General features: G+C 32.6%; 1 protein-coding gene and 2 non-coding genes across 3 annotated transcripts; 2 read left to right on the plus strand and 1 right to left on the minus strand.

The window, feature by feature from the left end:
- Positions 1–152: 152 nt before the first annotated feature.
- On the plus strand, positions 153–17660 carry LOC131843459 (serine/arginine repetitive matrix protein 1-like). Its single transcript, XM_059192106.1, has 7 exons — positions 153–244; positions 9640–9923; positions 12231–12466; positions 12800–13092; positions 14859–15067; positions 15804–16022; positions 17139–17660. The coding sequence occupies exons 2-7, from the start codon at positions 9654–9656 to the stop codon at positions 17226–17228; spliced, it is 1317 nt and encodes a 438-aa protein (XP_059048089.1). The 5' UTR covers positions 153–244; positions 9640–9653; the 3' UTR covers positions 17229–17660.
- Positions 11544–11672, plus strand: LOC131843515 (U4atac minor spliceosomal RNA). The gene has a single exon (XR_009357557.1). It is a non-coding gene; the product is annotated as a U4atac minor spliceosomal RNA (small nuclear RNA).
- Positions 17661–20463: 2803 nt separating the features above from the next.
- Positions 20464–20535, minus strand: Trnaa-cgc (transfer RNA alanine (anticodon CGC)). The gene has a single exon. It is a non-coding gene; the product is annotated as a tRNA-Ala (tRNA).
- Positions 20536–22254: the final 1719 nt, after the last annotated feature.

The following is a 22254-nucleotide window of genomic DNA, read 5'->3' on the forward strand; positions in this document are numbered from 1 at the left end:
AAAATTAGGCTCGTTTTAAAAACATTGCATCTACGTAGAATTTCCGCCTTTCGCGGCGGTGAAAATGCGCCCACCGTAGCGGCGGTGTGTAGCCGCGTAGCGTCGTAGCCGGCAGATTGTAGACACGCGCGTGCGTCAGTCGGCCACACTCGGCCACCGCCGCGTGTCGCTTCACTACGCCCGGCATGCAACCCGGCGCCGCTTGTTTCTTCAAAATTCGTATACATCACAACCGCGCGCCCCTGTAAGTACTAAACTTTACAAAACAAACATATTTAGAATTTATACACATAGATTAGAGTATTAATTTTATATCTTTAATTGATAATCACCGACCGGATATTTCTGTTTCCGCACGTGGATCCATATTCAGCCAGCGCTCTGGCTCTGCCTTCCCGACGCACTAACAAATGAGCGGTTCGTTCGATAGCCCACTGCCCCTGTGAGAGGCTTCCAAGTGATCCCTTTTGAAGGGTTGTGCTGAATTCAGATTAATACGCTTTGTATTGAATGTTGGGTGATTTATAAAAGGATATTCATTGCCGGTTTCTCTGTCGAATTTGTTAAGGCTTCTATTAGTTTCTGGGTTTGTTATTAATTTGAATTAGATTTGAACATTGTTGTGACATAGTTATTCTTGTCTAGTTATGTTCAGTAGTTTACCTAACTACTAACATATTTTGTAATCGTAGCACGTGTTCTGTGTGTTTCTCAGGAAGCACGTAGACGAAGTAAATTGAGTTATACGTGATTTCTCTCTCGCCCCTTCGTGGATTAAGAACTTCTCCTGGCCTTTCATCTTTCATCTCTTGACAAATTCGTTTATGTTGTTGTTCAAGATAGCTTTGGTTTCTTCTAACTTAATTTGGCAAATTGAATGAGAAAAATATTCCCTAAAATTTTCTACAAGGGGTTAAATGCTTCCTTTGTAATTTATCAAGTTAAAACTTTACCCTTTTTTTGAATGAAATTTTTATACTCTGTTTTGATTACAAATTTCTAATACTTCAAAATTTAACTAACAAAAATGCATTTCAATTTTAAAGTAACGCAATTCCTTAGTTATACACCTACTACATAATTTTTAAATTTAATATTACTACTAATGTACTATTTCTATTATTTTCATGGATCGATGCAGTACGGTACGTACGGTAGTACGGTATTTTCGGTTACAGCTATGATAGGCCTAATCGAAAACTTGTTATTATTACTTGTTATGCAATGTACAACAAGTAATAACAAGTTTTCTAAGGTTTATGTGTCATTTTAATTATATTATATGAAAATAATTTTGGTACTTAATTTAGTACCTACTACTAACTATTCTACATATATATCTACTAATATTGTAAATGCAAAAATTATTCTGTTTATCGGTCTGTCTGTATGTTGTCTTTTCTGATGTAATTATATTTATACGAAGTACAGAGGCTACATTTAGTCGTGTAAATAAATGTTCAAGAAGATGAAATAGGAAGAATAATTTTGTATGTAAAATTATTCCTCATGTAAAGCATACAAAACTCATTACAATTATAGGTACTTTTTGTAAGAAATAAGGAAAAGTATGTAGATTTCTTTAGACACTCGAATTTCGAGAGAACTCTTGAAAAACTACGTTACTGAAAGTCTTTATTAATTACGCAAACGAAGTTGATGGAATCAGCTAGTCTTCGACAATATTAATGTAACAAGTTAGGGATGAAATGTGGATTTTAGCAAGATAATGAGGGTTGAGACTGCTCATTTATAGCGTCTCGGTTCGTCACACAATCGCCGGTGTCTGGCAGCGCGCTCTAGCCCGTTATTCTTTTCTTTCCTTGTCGTTTTTTTCACAATTCTTACAAGTCTCGGCGAGTACACGAAGCTGAAAGCGGCTTGCAATTAGCCTGCAGACAGTCGGGTCGCAACTATGTCTTTCGTGAAGAATTATTTGTGGTTTATGTGGTTTTAAATATTTTGATATAATTTTCCTTTTTTATTCACGCGTATCAATTGGTTAGATCTTCAAAATGGGTTACAGTGATAAAGTAGGTTATGATCCAATATTTGAACAAAATACCCACAAAACAATACAGTAAAGGCTAATTTAGAAAAAATATGTCCTAAATTGCGTTGATGCTTGAAACATATACACTTGTTCAGTGACACGTTTGCACCCAGAGCAATACTCATTTTTACAAGCGATCATAAATTAAATTATTTTTAAATACACTAAGTTACTAAGAAATATTACTTCAATGAATAAACAATTCTGAAAATTTTATAAGTATTTCTTAATACTACAGCTCATCAGCTACATACAATCAGCACATATATCTTTAAAGTTGATAAATATTTACATGGCATGTATTAATTTAATATACTTACTTGGTTTTATGACTGTTTTTATATACAACACACCATGTATAAAAATATGCCAACATTTGAAGTTCATAGTTTCATTTACTACTTCATAGTTCCCCTTGATTTTTCTTGTTCTCAAACTTCAAACTTAAAATCAAAATAATATATTAAATGTTTGACTACATAACATGTAAGCTAGCTATTTAACACATAGGCTAAAATAGGTTTAATTATTACTGTCCTATTTTTTAGGCGCATTGACAATTCTGAATTCCAGATTATTACTTGGAGTTAAGTGAAATATTCTCGTAGATTATATAGTATGTAGAATATAAATTTGTTTTCGATGTATATAATTATGTCAAGCAATTCTTTCACATAAGTAGAAAAGATCGAATTTGATGTGTGGTAATAAATATTGGTACAACTACGATATAAAGCGATACTATGTGTGAGTAAATTGAGGGATAATAATACAGTTTCTCCAGTTATGGACGATAGCTGTTTCATTTTCCATGTTTACATCCCACGGGAGCCCCGAGGCACATTCCTACATATAATGGAAGTATAGCAGTATATACTAGTGTCCCTTGTCTATATAGAGTTCCTTAGCCATCACAAACGTGATAATAAAAAGGCGTGTTTTGCTGAAATATATTTTTTATATTAATGACGCACGTATCACATTCAGGACGTAGATAAATGTACTCATATATATGAGTTTCATGTCAGTAATAGCAATAAAAAGAAGTCACTACCGTTTTTGAATATGCAGAAGTTCTAAGTAGGTACTTTCTACTTGCAAAATACGGCGTTGCGTGAAGCGTTTGAAATTATTATCCTTATTTACATATTTTGCTAAATTTGTAATGAGTTTCGTGGTTCTTAAGCGTTTGAGAAGTTCGTAATGATACTTATTACAGATATACTTTGTGTAAAACTCAAGAGATATTTCACATCTCTTAATTGGTTAATTAATGTAAGACTTACGTTGTTACTCTTTGCCTGTACAAGGGGAGCAACCCATTTATGTCCAAGTAAAGCTGATAATCATTTAGTATGGAAATAATTTGAACATAGAACTTTATCGCATTTATTAAGTAATGAATATGTTTTTAAATGAATATAGAAAATTGTATTAATCATACTAGTCATATTCTACTGCTATATATTTGTCTTCTACAATTAGAGCACCCGAAATAAGAACTTGAAAAATTTTTAATAATTAAAGTTCTTCCTTTGTCGTCTTTTATTATATAGCCAATGAAATTGTCATATAAAGAGAAAATAGATTAAGAATTTTTGCACCTAAAACTTAAGCTAGATTTAGAAATATCTATACTGATACCCATAATATACGAACGAACAGTCGAAAGTACAGACTTGTCAATTTTCTTCTTCTCTTGCATCACTGAAGATAGGCTGCATAAATGAATATTTAATGTAGTAATCAAGCTCCGGCGGCAAGTGACTTTTGTTTTGTTCGTAGTTCATTTTCGTATTTCAGATGAGTATGTCTTGTCTATAGAGTAGCTATAAAAAAAATGATTTAGTTTTGTGTGTCATATACAGAATAAAGTATCATGGCTATTATTGCTTAAATTAGTTATATATAGAAAATAAACAATGAATAAAAATATAATAATGTAACAATTAAAGTACGCGAGTAGTTTTAATCATGTTTAGTAGTTATAGCAAAATAATATTCTCAGGAAACTTTACTTATGCATTTAAACTAAAAGGGAAGGCATTTTGTGATCTCTTTCGCAAGAATATCTGATTATTTTTAGGGGAAAAACAAACGTTTCATAAGTGATTGATGAACATTAGGTACATACAGTATAACACGAATTTATTTATTACAGTGAACTCAAATTTTTAGTAGAAGCAAATAAAAATTTTGTGTATATAAAAAAGTACAATTAATGCGATGTAAGTGGCATAAAACCTAAAAATTCGAAATATTATTGGAGTATGTTTCTTTGATAGAAATGGAAGTAATAATTGATTGCAACGTTTATCATAGCATTTTAAACCATTAACTACAAACTAAGTTTCGTAGTTAGCCTCAGCATGAGAATAAGTATTTCCAGTTCGTCGAAGTTAAATTGCAAAGTTACTCTGTTCAACTGTACTATTAATATTTCACTGTAGTATTATGTATCGGGTATTTTATTGCCTTTTGGATGTTGTCTTTCACATACTATTCTCTATTTTTTTTCAGACAGTTCTATACCAAAGTTCTATATTTAGCCAATCCTATTTATAGTTCTGAGTATAGATTAAATTGAGCAAATATTATTTTTTAAGATATTTCTTTTTCTATAGAGATGATCAGAAAGTGTCTGATACATATATTCTTCATAATAGTATGCTAGTTTAGAAGTATGCAATTACATCTTCGTGGTAAAAGGTTTGTTAACCACACTATCATTACTACTGTAGGTATTTACTCGTGCTCTTCTTCTCCGCTACTATCTACCGCACTTTGTCGTAACGAGTGTTCCCTTCATAAATAAAATCTTTTACTGTATTCATGTATTCACTAAAGTAGCTACCTGAATAAACTCGTGTTACATAGAGAGGACTGTATGCAACAGGTTTTATGTACGATCCCTTTTATAAAAATAGCTGACGAAGCTTTTACGTTTTATCGATTGTTTTTATAACATTTGCAACTTATTTCTTAATTATCTGTTACTGAAAAAGAAAAAAAAATACTTCATATATTATTCAGAAGACAATTATATTTATTTGTCTTTAGGCTAAATCCTTTAGAGGGTAGATAGAGAGATTATCCTTGGATAATAATATCTTTACATAATAATATTAATTAACTCATCACACTTGCCCCATGCATGAATACTGATTACCCTTTTCGGATATTCTTGACCCTTCATCAGATAACACAAGATCAATCCGATAACGTTAGGTCAGTCTGGACCTTCCTTAGCAGCTGCATCCTTCCGCTTCGAATGATATACACTCTTTACCAATCTTCTATTTGATGTCTATTCCCTATGTCCGAACACAACTGTACAGGTACAGCAGTTATTTGTTTATATTTTTACTACTATTATTCATTCCTGTCTTAATGCATGATTAGATATTTTTTAAATTTTAGATGTTATTTGTTGTGTAGCGCGGTATCACCTCACCACTGTAGCATTATTTATGTGTTGAGGTGTCACTATATGATGTATTGTTTATTACATATATTATGTAGAGAGTGAGTATACCGGTGAAATAATTGTACTATTTATTGTACATTATATGTGATATTACATGTGTTGCATTGATGAATTAAAAAAAGGAGAGCAATACTTTTACTAGATCACTTAGTCAGCCATATTCCCGGCAATAGAGAGTTTTATATTCATATAAATTTCTTAGTCGTTTTCATCTGAACACAGTTTTATTGATAACCACGCAATGGAAACTTGACCAATTGTACAAAGGACGTGTTCCGACCGCATCGTGGTCCGTTATAAAGAGAGGTCCTTTGTGCCGAAACCAAAATATATTGCTGTACTTTCCAATTTATTATTCATTCGGAGAAAGCTCGTAGTAGAGTCATTGAACGATTTTATCGGCATTTTATTTCGTTACGAGGAACCTTTTTTGTTTAGCGTTTCTTTGTGTAGGTATCTATTATTGTAAAAATGTTGATGTGTTATTTTCTCTGTAATCTTCTAGAAGGTATTTTTTTTCAATAATGTTTTTTTTTTGGTATGGAATTGTTCGAAGAATGGTTATGGTAGAGTTTTCAGTATTGATTTGGATGAGACGAATTATAGTAGATGAAAAGAGTAAAGTAGAGATTAATGCGTGTTAAAGGGTATTAAGTATATCTAGATGGAAAATACTCTCTAAATACAAGATCCCGGTGTTAAAACAGATTTAAATACGACTTTTCTACTTGCTTTCGTTAGGGTTTCAATTTGCATGTCATTTTATAACAAGTTGATGTCAATTGTAATTAATTTATATGGACTTAGGTATTAACTGTGGTATTTTAAATATGTACATGTACTTCTGCAGTACAATAGTCAGGGAAATTTATAAACAATGTTGCTAAATTTATCGTCTATAAAAATAAGAACACACGAGCTAATATTGTTTACAGAATCAACGTTTCCTTAAAAATTTTAACATTTTCAATCGATATTGAGTGCCTGGCTCATCAATAAGTCAACACTCCGCTGTAGACGTGCGCCCTTCGCACCGCATCCCGTAATGGATTGCTAATATTAGCTAAATCTCGTAAGTTTGCGTACCCAACCAGATAAGTCCGCATCATCCGTCTTTTCTGCAGCTTACTATTCCCAGGACAAATGTAGGAGGGTGCAAGCCAGTAGTGTAGATGTCTTTAAATTAAACGAGTATCTGGTAACAGATTGATTTGAAGAGGGATCATTCGATACCTATTACATTGAACGTATGTTGCGCTTTATAATAATTTTAAATGTATTGAAAATTAGCCAAAAGAAAATATTTGTACGTGTTATAAGTAATTCAGATTATAGAAATTATAAATGAAGTAAGGAAATCTGGATAGATGGATGGATATTTGTTAGTCTATCACGTAAAGTTACTAAATGCATTTTGATGAAGCTGTACAGTAACATAGCTTATGCATCAGAATAGCTTATAGGCATAATATTTTCATGCGGGTGAAACCGCGTGCGCAGGTAGGAACAAATATAATACGAGTACTACAGTGATCTACATGTAAATAGATCTTGTAAAAACTTCTACCGACTAGCAGAAACATTTTCGACAAACTATCTTTTAGTATATAAATAAAAGAATACATATACACCTACTCATGGTAAGTATTTTCCTAATGTTTATGGGTGGTATGTGAATACATTGTAATACAAAGTTCTTAGTGAGAAAAGTCGAACAAAGTTACACGAACGTCACTGCCTGGTGTAACCATTTCTAGAAAATATAATATATAATTTTGCCGACTCTACTATACGGTGTACTTCACATACGATTTTTTTAACATGTGTTTACGGCAATGCATGCATACTAATTATGCACGTTTGATGGGAAGATAGATTATATCGCGGGGACTAAGCTACCCTTGCTCTCCAAAAGTGGACTATGTCGAGCATTACATCTAGTAAAAAAATGTTATTTAGTCAACTATGGCGACAATTATTTGGCACCTTTGGCACCACCAGAATTATGATGTAATATCAACAGTAAGAAATCTTTATTCGTGTATGAAGAGTCGTGAGGATATATGTATGTATGGTACTTAAATAGGTTATGCTTAGTATTATCACTACTGTATGAAATGAATAAAGATACGAATATAATATAGAAGAATAGATAGGAAAGTAAAGATATAAAACAAATTATGAGAAGAATTCTCTGATAAACGGGCGAAGTGCCTACATTCTCGCTCGAGTTGATTGATAGGATTGGAGAGGCGGAAATAATTGCTTAAGATTTATTATTAAATACTTATTACGAAGAAAAAAGTAAATATCAATCTAGATTGTATTACTGTTACTACCTTTATACATTTGATGTATAATAATAGCACAGGTAACACAATATTACATTATTTATTAGTTAAGTTATTTATATACTATCATAGTAGTTCTACTAGTTATTTATATTGTTAACCAAGTCTTAGCACGTATTATTTTGTGGTAAATAAAATTTACCTCTATCGACGTTAAGACCCGGTTAACACTATAAATAGAGTGTCTAAAACACAACAGTTTAAAATAACTAAAAGTTGGTATTATTAAATATTCAAATGTTATACCAGTCATAAAATAACTTGAGAATGCGAAGAAGAGTAACGTGTTGTACTGCTTTCTAATAATATGCAATATTCATAATATATTTTCATTGCACAAGACGTCGTGTGATGTAAATGAAGTGGGAGGGTGGAACTGCGCCCTTTTTTACGAGTAAGCTACAGTTTTCTTGAAATACGACACTGCGAGGGTCCGCAGACAGTGTATTGTGGTTCCCACTATCGGCCGCCTTTTCTCTGAAATAAAATGAAGAGACGATAAAACATTTTATGCCACTGGTTTTGTTTGTATGAAAACGTGAGTTTTGATGACAGGGAAATTTTGAATAAGCGCGAAACAATTGTGACGTTTTCGTGAAAAGCAAGCTTAGATATGTTTAAAGCAGTTTTCTAGAACCCATTGTTAGTATACATATTCGCGTTTATATATATATTCTGCGCTCCATTATGCGAATACCGAGGGGGTAAAAGTTCCCGAACAAACGTGGGTGGTATTGTTTGTAGTAATTAAGACTGAACTCGTGTTTCTTGTCACATATTTCATCCATCCAGCAGGCATTCATCGTTGTATACGAACTTTGACGTCATATTTTACATATTAAAAGAAAAGTTTATATTAAAATAGAATACATTAGAGGTTACATAATACATTTATTCATTACAATGTTATGTACACAGTCTATAATCGTAATATAACATAAATACTTAGTCACAGGATATCTAAGTACTTCTAAATTTGGGCAGGCGTAAAATTTTACACCAAATTGCGCAACTCACCAGCCGTGAGCACAGCTCATAAAACATTATTGTGTCTCTATTTTTCAGTACTCCCTAAAAAACTCGTTCAATGGCATTGCTGTTTTCTTCCTTTGTATACGAGTACAATACTAAAGTAGAATACCAACCACAGCCTTTTCCTTTATCACTTGATTCATTTTGTAGAATGTTTTATAAATTGATTATTTATAAAAATTTAGTTTCAGTTGTAAAATTTGATTATTCTTTACCATTCAGTAACTGTAATAATATGCCTTCAGGACAGCTGCATAATACAGACCTGATATGGTAGTCAGAGTCATTGTTAACTGTCAATGTTGTTCTGAACGCGACACTTGATATGGCCAGATTTTTGAGGGTAGATTTGAATCCAACCTAGCAGGTGGTGAGCCTACCGTTGTCTCTCTGATTCATTTTGTTTTATTAATGGTGTGCCTAGATCAACATCGGAGAGTCAGTCCAAAACATAACACTCAACGTTTTCTCGTGCCTTAATAGATATGAACTTACGGCGTTTGGGGTTTAAGTCGGGTAGTATATCACTAGGACATGATGTTCTCATTTCAGTAATTATTTTTATTTTTTACGGTATGGTTACTCTTTATTACTTAGTATTCACGGTCAGATATACCTATCGGACCATGAATACAAAGTAATAAAAGTTTCAGACGAGAGTATTCTTAATAGTTGAAAGTTTTTCCACCCGCCTCATAACTTAACTTTATATGCAGGTGCCGGCGGCGGCATGTTGGGCGCGCGGCTCAAGTCATGGATGGAAGCGCAGTTGGGGCGAGCGAAGAAGCGTAAACAAAAGCAGTCGCGGATAACCTCGACAACCACGACTGGACCTCTCCCCCCACCTCACCTTTCGTCCCCGGAGAGCGCATACAGCACAGGGTATTCTACAGATGGCACCTCACCGGGCGCGCCACCGGCCACGCTTGCCGCTCCGCTCGTGGCGCCCCCGCCGCCGCCTGCTCCACCTACTACACACCTATATCACGAACCTGCTAAGGTTAGTTACTGCTGGAAACCTATTTATAGTTTCTATAAATAAATACAAATAAAAATATAACTTGCATGGACTTTGAATTTAAACTGCCTGTAGTAGACTGTACTGTGGTAACTTAACCATTGAAACATACCCTTTATATATGTTTACGACATAAAAAATATTGGTAGATCTGGGATTTATCTACACTAAATAAAAGCTTGTGGAAAGAACTCGCCATTGGATGATAATGTAGTGTGACTCACGACGCTATACCAAAAAGGCCGTCGAAATATCTATAAAATATTTCATGTCCAAATTATATTTGACTAGCTGCCACCTACAACCAAATCTGCTTTATTTTTTTGAGATAAAAAATAACCTATTCTCGTGATATAGACTTCCGAACTGAGTTTATATACACAAACAAACCATCACGACTATTATGCTTAATGGAGTAGTCAGAGGCATTGTCAACTGTCTATATTGTGGTGAATGCAACACTTCACATGTACAAATTTCACTCGGTATATTTTTAATACAACGTTGCAGAGTGCGAGCCTACAGCCGTTCAAATTAGAATACCTCATTGTTCGTTTGATATCGGTGTTACTTTTAACGTTGAGTTGTCAAAAATATAAATTGACACAAAATTTCGCTTTGTGTCGACCGTAATTAGACTAGTAAACCAATACTAGCTACTAATTTTGTGAACAAGTAAAGGCCACAAAGCTCTATCGATTTGGTATGTCACATACGAGTATATACACATATCTTACTGAAATACTATAGTTCACCAAGAATTCAAAATTATGCTATATTCAAATCACGTTTCGGAAATTCCATTACAATGTCGATTTATCGTAATTGGGTTACAGTAAACAACTAAGCAGAGATACAGCATCTATAGGTTCCTGTTCCCATGTGTATACTACGGCGTGCTTTATATTATTAATTAAATAGACCGGATAAATTGAGGGGAGTCGACCTTTTATCTAAGCTAAATAAAGCCCGCCAGCGGCTTATTGTTTTAATACCTTTGTATTTTAAATACATTATAACGATGATTAACATTTCTTTTAGAATGACGTGCTTTGTATGAGTAAATATGACCTGTTTTTTATTATTCACACATAAGACCATTCATATATTTGTTTTATTTACGTGTGTTTATTTTAAATTAAAATATTCTGTTTGTAATGTAGTAAACGGAAGATTTTAATAAAATGTTAATGAATGCCATGAATATATAGGACATATTATGCTTTTTGCCACCATCGTAATATCCATAAGGATTTGTATTTGAAATTATGTAGGTTTTTTAATAACATTCAAATAAAAAAAAGCATAAAAAATAAATTTAGACAAGATAAAAAAATAATGTCTATTACAGTTTAAGTTATTTTTTTTAAATAGTTATTGCTGTAATCATATAAATAAAAAAGAAACAGAATTTATACATTTATTATACTAAATGCATTTTAAATAGTATTTTTTAAATCCTTACATGTAAAATAAATTGATCAGCAACGGTATCATGAAAGTTTACAAATAAAATCCACTAGATGGCGCTGATATCGAATTAAAACTCGCTATCATTTGTTTCTGAATAATTTACTAGTATATGTTGCTATTGACAATGACAACTTCCTTGTCTTGGGGAGCATAGTGTACAGTGATCGTAAAGTGAGGACACTGATGCTGACACCCATACATTTATATGTAGCCCGCGCCCGGCTGCCGTAAGGGAGTCCGAGCGCAATTTTTGACAGGCCCTCTTACTTCACAGAGGGCTATTTTGAATTAACAAATGCTTAGTCCATCACTAAGATTACTTGATTTTTTTAGAGAGATATCGACATAAGAAAACATCGATGTTTTGGTTGTTGTGTTTAGCGGTTGTTTTTTAAGCTTAATGCTTGGTATTGGTTTACTTTGAATTTAGAGTTTTTGTTTGCAACTCCATTTTTTGATTCTTTTTGTTCAGTTATGTTTTTGTGGATGTTATCAAGACATAATTTCGACGTATTGATGTCACTGAAGATTTCATATCAATTCTATAATTAAGGACGAATCGGAGCTGTAATCATTGTCTTTAAGTAACAAAGTAGTAGTATCTTAGTATATATTTATGTTACACAGGTACGAGTCCATTATGATCGAATAACTCTTTACGACGTTTTATCGCTCCGTGCAATAGTACCGTCATCTATTCCGATTATACTAAACAGATATCTAATATATGATTAATGTGTTGTACTTTATGGGCTACTTACTCTACTGCACTGTGCATCATAAATTTAAATAACAAATTATGTTTCAATTTTTCAGCGGCGATCTAACGCGTCTTCAAGAAAATGTGTTCCAGAACCACCTATAGTATGTGCAACGCCATCACCTCGGCCGCGTTGTCGAATACGTACAAATCCCTGGCTGGGGGCCACCTCCCCTAACCGCAGACGGCCACAGCACCTGGTGCATCAGCAGTCGCTTCAGTGTCCACAGCTCCCGCAGTTGCACCACGCCCCGTACTCTCTCGATTCATATCCCGCTAGATATGGTTCAAGGTGAGATTCACCTTTCTAATTAAAATTTTGAATAAGTGACAACTTATGTATTTTGTACTAATGTATTATTAACTTTTTAATATATAAGAAGTAAATAAAATTATCGGGCGTACTATAAGACTTATTCACTTAGGTGCGGTAAGACACCTAGGCCTACTTAACTTTCTGTATACAGATAAATAATGTAATGTAAAATAAGTAAAATTGGTAAAATAAGTGTTTACAATTTTGTAAACATAGAACAGCTAGTGTAGTAGGTATATATATAAAGGTATAGGAACATTTAATCGCTAAGAACAATATTACATTCAATGTGTATTTTACTTTTTTCAGGTCTCCTCACTTATCGCCACATTTATCTCCGCATTTATCTCCACATTTGTCACCACACATATCCCCCGAGCCCCGCTCACCATATTATCGAGGGGGAGCTTCAAGTGACGAGGAATGTAGAGGAATGAAAACAAGAGGACGAGAGACAGCTATCCTGTCAGATGCTGATGTGGATTCAGATGGAGACACTGGGCTAGACGGTGGGGATGAAGATGACGATGATGACACTGCGTCACCAGGAAGGCGGCGCGCGAGGCGAAGAAGACCGCCCCGGCGACCACCACGATCTGCTGGTATGATTATGTAACAGATTCATCATTCTTACATGTTTTAAAAATTTAAACGACATAAAAGATTTTTCTTATTGAGAAAACTACTTCGATAGTAATTAATTTTAATAAATAATATTAAAATGATGGATAAATATTACTGCTTTTTATAAATATAAATATTAGAAGTGCCGTAATAAAATGACATATCGCTTACGTCATTTCCAAATTCCAAATTTTCTTAACCTCATCATCTGCTTCTTCTTTATCCATATCCATTTACTTTATCCATTAAATTATTAATTCACGACATTTACCAAATTTTAAGTGAGCATTACTAAAATTTATTACCTACTTTATTACAAGCTGCAGATCTGTGTCTAGTTAAGTAGTAGTGTAGGACCGCATAGATGTCAAAAGTCGAGACGAGATGACGTTGATTGAGGTAGAGCCCTTATTTGCCATTCAACATGAACCTTATCATACTCAGGGGATTGGTGTCTGAGCCTGGGGTAAGCGGCTAAATAGCAAGCTTTATAAATATGAAAAAAATTGCACAGGATATATTGGATTATTACCGATTACTTGCACAGTACACAATGTAAACCCATTACGACGTTTGCTGTAAAAAACATTTGATCGACAAAACGCAATCAAGGTTCTTGGATGTATTATAACTCAAATTAAAATTCCATTGACCTTCCAAATAGGTTAGACAAATTTATCATTGGTATATTTGATACTTCCTCGATACCTATATGTATAATACAATGTTTTTATATTATATTTTTCATGAATATATTTATTGTTACATAAAATAATAGATTCTAGTGAAGTAGACACAAACAATGTAGGTCGTAACCTCGTCAGAGAATATAATTATGTTTTATTATAGGTAGTTAAAAAAATACAGTACCTACCTATGATTTTTTAAAATCTAAGTTGTTACACTAAATAAATAGTAACATAAACTGTGACCAACGATGCGACGTGGGTTGCAAAATAATGAACTTATATTATTCTTGCTCTATTTAGAGAACAAGATAAGTTGTATTAACTATATGTTTTCCCAACTATACAAATAAATATTGTCTTTGACCTTGTTATGTCATATGTGGAAAGTTATGTAAAAGGATCCACCGCCGCGCTGAATTATAAGCAAGGGTTAAGTTCTGTTTTGATATTCGTAAGTTCACAAATTACAAATGTCAGATACGGCTTTATGTTGACTAATTCTACGTAAAGAATGATACAACTAATAAAACTTGAAGATTCATAAGTTGACAGTGTAATAAAAGATATAATTTTTGTTGACAGTAATATGGTATTAATCTTATATTGAAAATTCTGTTTTATAAAGTGCGGTAACTTGGTACGTCTAGAGTCTATTTGAACTGTAACTTAAGTGATAAAATGTATAATAACAAAGAACTCTGTCTGAGTATTTCGCTATTCAAGCTAAGTCTAAAATTTTCAATTTATAAAGAAGCATTTTTAAATTCAGTCGTCAAGCAGTCTGCTTTGTGAGTTGTGTTTTAATTATAGAGTGCAGATTAGGCAGTGAAATTAGAAGATAAGAGGCATGACGTCTTAATCCTGTGGAATGGTATCGCGTAAGTGGTATCACGGGCTACGGGTGTGACATGATAACGTGATGTCACTGCTTACTAATGGGAAAAAATCTGACGGCCAACCTGGTCCGTCAACTTGTTTATCATTCTAATTAGTTAAAAAACCTTACAAATCATTTAAAGATAAGTACAACTCAATCATTCTTTATCTTTTTTTAGGGGCAACACCACCTCGTGTTCGGCGCCGTAATCATGCGCCATCAGCTCCTCCAGTAAGAGAAAGAGATCCTTTACTCGAAGCTGATAGAGAAGCTGAAAGAAAATACCGCGAACTTATTCGGGAGGCTGAAAAACTATTGGTGACTGTTTCGAGAGCACCTCTTGAACCGCCACATAACCCTCGCATCAGGGAACTAAGAGCTACTGAGGTATTTTGAAGGTTTTTATGAGAATGGCATGTACATTTACATTTACTGATAGCAGATAAAATTGAAAGTTTTCGATATGGGATTGTTAAATGTTTTAAATGTTTTTTTTAATATTTCAATTAGCTACCTAATAAGGCAGTTGACATTGATATAATTTGAATACCTACTTTTAATAATCAGTATAATTTTTTTATTAGTTTTGAGTACGAGTAATATCAGATGTACTTTCAGTTCACACCAAACTGCATGTTTATAAATGTATATAACCTTAACATATTAGTGTAATGTTACAGTTCATAATCATTTCCAGGTCTCGTTTACGAACCTATTTTATAGTAATAGACAATAATCCGAGGTTCCATATTCAATAGTCGTTCAATTTATTAACATTTATATTATATATACCTTAATGCATTCATAAATTGGTTCCATCAACAATTTTATACATACACATACTTACGACAAATTAATTTTAGAGTATCTTAATTCTATTTTATATCAGCTTCATAGATTTATTCAATTTTGTTTTTGTTTATTAAGCTGGAAGAATAGTATTTGAACTGTTTGATTCATATACTTGTTAAGTATGTGAAAGTGTGATTTATATTGATTCTAATAAGATCGAAGTTCTCAAGAATGCAAGTATATTCATAAAAATGTTGACCGGCCAATTTACGCACCTAGCACACTACACCCTTACCTTACCTTATGGTGTGGTTCTGGTTGTTTCTACCAGGTAGAGGCCCCTCGTCGAAGCCCCGAACGCACCCACATTACGAATTTCATGCGTGCAAACTCTCCCGAGCCAGCACGCCGCCCCTCTCCTCTAGCGCGGCGTTCCCCGCTCGCCGCTCCGCCGCCGCCACCAGTTGCGCCCCGCCCTAGGCAGCCGCTCGATGGTTCAGACCGGCCGCACTCTGAACCGCCTAAACGAAAGGCATATGCCCGAGATGAGGTCAGTGTCACTATCCTGCCAATAAAGTTAGGTATTCTCGGCAACCAGTCGTATCATGGTTAATTATTTTACAGAGTCGTCGTATATTTTTTGTTAGATAAAATCCATTTGATGTGAATTTAAACTCAGCAGAAGCATATTTAATTATAACAACACTTTAATCTATGTATTATGTCTTTATTTGAAGTTTATTAATTAGATAGTAGATAGATAATTCACTTTTGTACATGCCATAGTTCGCTTTTTATAAGTTTTATTACTAATATGTCAATATTAAACATTTTGTAGTGCTGTTGAATACTACAAATTAAATAATAGATTATTAATTTAAGAAAAATACATTTTAGATAATCACATCTACATAATGTTCTGATTCCAATTAAACTACTAATACAATTATTTGTATTTAAACAAATAAACTTGGATACTTTAAATACAATACGCACCTCGCACAGATTCTTTGAAGATGATTCATTGAGTTCATGACATGCTTACAACTAAATCAATATTTATAGTTAGTACACATTCCGTCAATGTTATTATCTAAATGACTACAAATATAGTAAACAGAGACGTAAAACGTAAATCACTTGATTCATTACATTTTAATAGCGGGGAATGTTCAGTCTGTTTAATTGTTTATTGATGGACGTAATATATATCATACGTAAGTATGGGTGTTCACACGGATGTCTACGTCATCGCACAATTATGTTATTTAATTTAAAAATCAAAATATACAATAACGTTACTGATGTTCAAACACAGCTATCAGCTTATATGTACCATCTTCTTGTAATACCAATGTGTATGAGAAGAAAATAAACACAATATACCTATGTTAAGTATGGAAATTTTATTATTTTATTGTTTTCGTTTATCGCGACATTTGCACTTACTTCATAAGGAAGTATATCTATACGTCACAGCGTATCGTTTGGCCCAAAGGGTATAGTAATTATATACCTGAAATCGCACTTGAATTCTCGTGTTATAAAAAATGTATAGGCATATTTTACAAATAATAAAAACAAATTTAAGATAAGATAATATTACATAATATTATTATGACTCAGTCTCTATAGGATCCAGTTGACATGTGCCAATTGTTTACAGGTGTTGCAAACGCTGGAAGGGCTCCGGAAAAGTTTACAACAACAGTCGGCGCTGCTTGCCGTGCAGCGCACCCGACTGGACTCGCTCTAGCTCTGCTCCTGACCTCTCCCGTCCTGCCAAACCCTAGCTGTAGACTCTACATCCTTTACGTCACGATTTGTAGTCTGGGCCGGTTTATTTGAGTCTTTACATGTTATTTATTTTAAATTAAATTAATAAATACCACAATGATATTTTATATGTGGTTTACCCCTGTGGTCTAGCCGTTAAGCACGCTGTCTTACCTCCTGTGGTTGCGGGTTCGATTCCTTGTATGGTACGAACATGTGTCATGCATGAGTATCATTATTTGTAGGGAACTAGATGTTTTCTATGTATATTATGTATATTCTTACCAAAAAATATACTGAAATACATTTATAAGTTGTCTAGTACCCATAACACGAGCTCCAGTTAGCCTGATTCTAGATGACGTGTGTAAATTTTCCTGGATAATTTTTATTATTTCGTGTCTATTTAATTTTTGCACTAGTTTTTAACAGTATATCAAATAGAATCATTTGGATGAAATTAAATCCTATGAAAGGGTATAGCTACGGCTATTTACCAATAACCCAATCTACCTTAGGATAGACAATGGAGACTCTATCCCAAATACTACCTACTATATATTTTTAAAACTACCATTATAATACTTACACAGGCATGTCACTGGCATTCCGCAATATCAAAGCATAAGTGGCATGATGGGGATCACATGATGACGTCATGTCTGTGACGATGTCCAAGTACGAGTGTATAGACGATGAAATTCATAGCTAATACAGTTACATAAAAAAGTTTCTGTTTTAGTCAATAATCATTAATAAAGTATTTTTCGTGGTAAGTCAAAAATAACCGGCCAGTAGTTCTTCCATTTCTCCCTATCTAGTCCCTCCATGATTTCTAGTCTAGTTTATATTGGAGTTAGATTAAAAACAGTGTACATGAATAAATACTTATTAGGTAGTTAGTTATCCTTTTTGTATTTGTTATTTTAAAAAATATACATTATTTTGTTTATGTTACCAAATATCAACTGTAATGTTACATACTTTTATTTATGATTTTGTTTAAATTATTGTCAATTATGTACATTGTCAATTTAATTTGCCAATTTTTTTAATTTCATTATGTACAACCTATACGGATTTTTTATTGAGATTTGCTTACTAAATTTGTTTTTTAATAGTTCCTATGTATTGATGTGACAATGTTTTTAACTTAATTCCTTATCTATTATTATTATATAATGTTTAGTGTAGTAACCTACTTGTTACCTTTTCGTATAGGCGAGGCCATTTTTACTATCTTCCAATAGTTATTGTAGCGTCATTTTATTAGTAGATGTTTTAGTCGATAAGGCTGTAAGCTCGTAGTAGAATTTGGGGTCTTTGTTTCAATTTTCAATTTATTTCAACCGTATTTTAATGTGTATAATTACTAAGGAAACATAAAACATATAAAATTTCAATGTTAACAACACGTAAAAATATTAACAAGAGATTGTTTTAAATACTCAATTAACTAAGAAATACAGTTTATTTCTTATATTGTACTAAAGTGACATAATGTTTGATGTTACCTTTTGTTTTGAGGTAGGACTATGACAAATAATAATTACATTAAGTATTCTATAGTTTAAATGTACCCCAATTTCGGCGAAAGCAAAGCCACATACATACAGGTTAGATGTTTTGAGTAGCAGTGTACTCGAGTAGCGCCGTAGTATTAGCACTAGCGAGCGGTCTCTAGCTATAGGGTAAGGAGGCAAACTGTGCCACGGCGTACTAAGACTGCGATATATTATCTAATATACATAATGTTTACTCGTTATATCATACGCTCAGTGGTTCTTTGGGACTCATTATTTTGCTCTATTAATTATTTAAATGAGTAAGACGTATAAATAAATTCCTTTGCAACGGACAACAAAGGATGACAGTATTAAAAAAATCTCACTTTAATAAATTCGCGTGCTTTAATAAATAATGCGCTGAAATGAAATGGTGTGAAAAAATTAATTATTTAAAATTCGAATTGTCTTGGAGTTGGACATATCTAATAGAGTTTCGTCAATGTCGATTCTTAATTTAAAAAGTTGGTTGAAAATTTTATTACGATTAACTACGTATGTAGTAGTATGTACCTAAACTAATCAATTTGGTCGTTAACAATTTATAGAGTCTATAAATATTTTGTTGAGATATATGGACGGCGTAAGTGTAAGTGTTCTACGTTCTTACATTTTAGTTTATTCCAATTAAAGTTACGTATATTAGATATAAAAAGAGATTGAAAAATGTGTTCATTAAAATATAATATTGATTTTCTTCTAATTTTCTGGTTGTTTACGTCCCAACGGACGACTGAGCGCTTGGGGTGGCTACACATCGCCACCCCATATTTTTGTTAGTGCAATTTTGGGGGACAGCGCGGTGTATGCGACCGTCCCTCAGCTGAATGTAAATATTTACCCATTTACTTGTTTATTGTAAGTATAAATAAGATTTATACGTTTAGTTGAATTTTCATTAAAATATTACATTGAAGTTGTCTTTTATTTAAAAAAGATCAAAGAAATCACATTACCTACATGTACATACACAGTGTCAAGTAAAATAGGTAGTTATATTATTTGGGGTTTATTGAAAGAAATATTTTAATATTGCAAATACAAAAAAAAAGGATTATTAACTAATTCCATAATGAAATTAGGCATTTACCATATGGTAAATTTACCCAAGTTTCCAGTACTGATAACGTCAGGGAACGTTCGTTTGAGAAGCTAACGTAGGTTAAAATATTAAACTAATTAAATATTAAATTTTTAAATTAGTTTTGATTATTTTAGTCTCTAAAAGCAATCGGAATGCTTTTTTTTGCCTTCGCCTTGTGGACACCTCGCGTCTTTGATGCGGTTACTACATTTTGTTGATATGTATTACTAGATGGCGCTGTTAACCGTAATCTTTATTTAATATTTACACATTATTATATAGATACTTTGCTTCTTTTAAAGATATAGGATAAAGCGATGACTCCAGTGATTTTATTTTAATATGAAATATACATATTATTATTTGAATTTGTGTATTTAAATATTTTATTAGTGTTTTGTATTTTGCATAATGTACCACTAGATGGAGTTATTAAGCATTATATTAAATGAACAAATTTTTCTGTAACTATATTTTGAAACATTCGGATGTCATTATCTATTTTGTTTTACGATAAAAATCAATAAAACAAAGTAGTAAAAATTAAAAAATAAAGTAAAGGAAAGTGGAGGTGCTGGGATTTGAACCCAGGACTTTCAGCATGCGAAGCAGACACTCTACCACTGAGTTACACCCCCAGTAAAATAATTTATCGAAATTATTTAATACTATCTCCAATGAACTGTTATGAAAGTTAAATTCTTAAAAAAATATACTTCTCTAATAGGTATATCAACCCAAGTTGAATGCTAGATAAGCATTACTTAGTGTTTAGTCGCTTAGTGCCATCCTCTTTCCTTGACAATAGCTAATAAGTTTACCTACCTATCTTCATTTGATTTGCACACGAGAATGTGACTGGAATTGATATTAAACTTAAGTAATAATTTAAAACAATTTAATATGTCAGGGGGGTTTCTTGTTTTACAGAGGTATGCTTATTAGTTAGTAGTAGGAAATTTCTTTACTTCTTTGTTATGTTACTATTGAACATGTCTAATTTGGCGCATGCGAATTAAAGTTATGACTTTGGTAGGTGGTACTGAATTTTACACACTACAGATTTTATCAATGTATCTAAAATTAAACTAACATCCTAACTAACTTAATGGCCAGCAAAAGTGGTTCGTGCACTTTATGGTAAAATGTAACTGTCACCTAGAGACAGACATACACGAATAGCATTACAAATCACGTGACTCCCGTGATACTCATGTATCTATGAAACGTCATGCTTATATCTTGTACATAAGTAAAGGATATAGATAGATAAGATATATCTACATATATATATATATCCTTTACTTTCACTGCCCTACTTTTAGTTTGTAACAGAAATATATATTACAAAGCAAGCATCTTGGTGGCACTATATGTATTATTCTGAAATTGTTTGTGTGTATTATTAGATTTAATTTAAGAAGAAGTAAAAAGAACGATTAATGGAAAGAATATTTATAATTTATTATTTTATATGTATGTCCTATTATTACTGGCCAAATATTTTTTAAAACTAATATACGCATAGAGAATAATTACTTATTTTTTTATTACTCACGCAAAAATTTTATTCTACACTAGTATATGATAGCCAATCACTTGTGATTCAAAGTCATTCGAGTAGAATAGATGCATCAATTTTATTGTTATCTTATTAAAATACAATGGCACATTCTATATAAAATCGATTATTAATGTGATTGTGGGTTTCTTTTTGACATGAATTAATAGATATAGAATAAAAAATCGAATTAAAAAATATCTTAGAGATAGATTATTAAAATACTGAAATCGATTAATGTACTACAATATATTTTTTATTGAATTATATTCGATTTTTTCCTTTATCGACTATATTTTGACATCCCTATAATTTACAATTATTGTGAACACGATGGTAAAGCGTGAAAGACATCATCGTATGCGTGCCCACGTACAACGCACAGACGTACCGTTTTATTATATTATCAGACATATTACAAGTTTAACAATGGGTACAAATTGACCACTTTCAGATATAAATTAGAGAATTGATCGACTGTTTATAGTTTATACTTGTTTGGAGTAGGTAATATCAATATCACGCAATATGACAAAGTTCATGTTCAGAATTAGAGGTCCCATGCCGACATTATCCTTGTAATATATTTGTATCTCTATGTGTGTGTGTATGTTTAATTCCCTATAGATTCGTAAAAAAGGTAAAATATCACAGTGAAAATTTATATTATCATAAATTCTTTATATATCTTATGGCATTGCTGATCTAGGGGTTTAACACAGTTCATTACTTCTGATGATCACGGTTTCGATTACTCGCAAGGTACAAACGTTAGTGTTCATGACTATGATTTTTT

This window comes from Achroia grisella, unplaced genomic scaffold (assembly GCF_030625045.1).
Source record: "Achroia grisella isolate CSIRO2021 unplaced genomic scaffold, CSIRO_AGI_Agris_v1 utg308, whole genome shotgun sequence".
In the NCBI taxonomy this organism is placed as follows: domain Eukaryota; kingdom Metazoa; phylum Arthropoda; class Insecta; order Lepidoptera; family Pyralidae; genus Achroia; species Achroia grisella.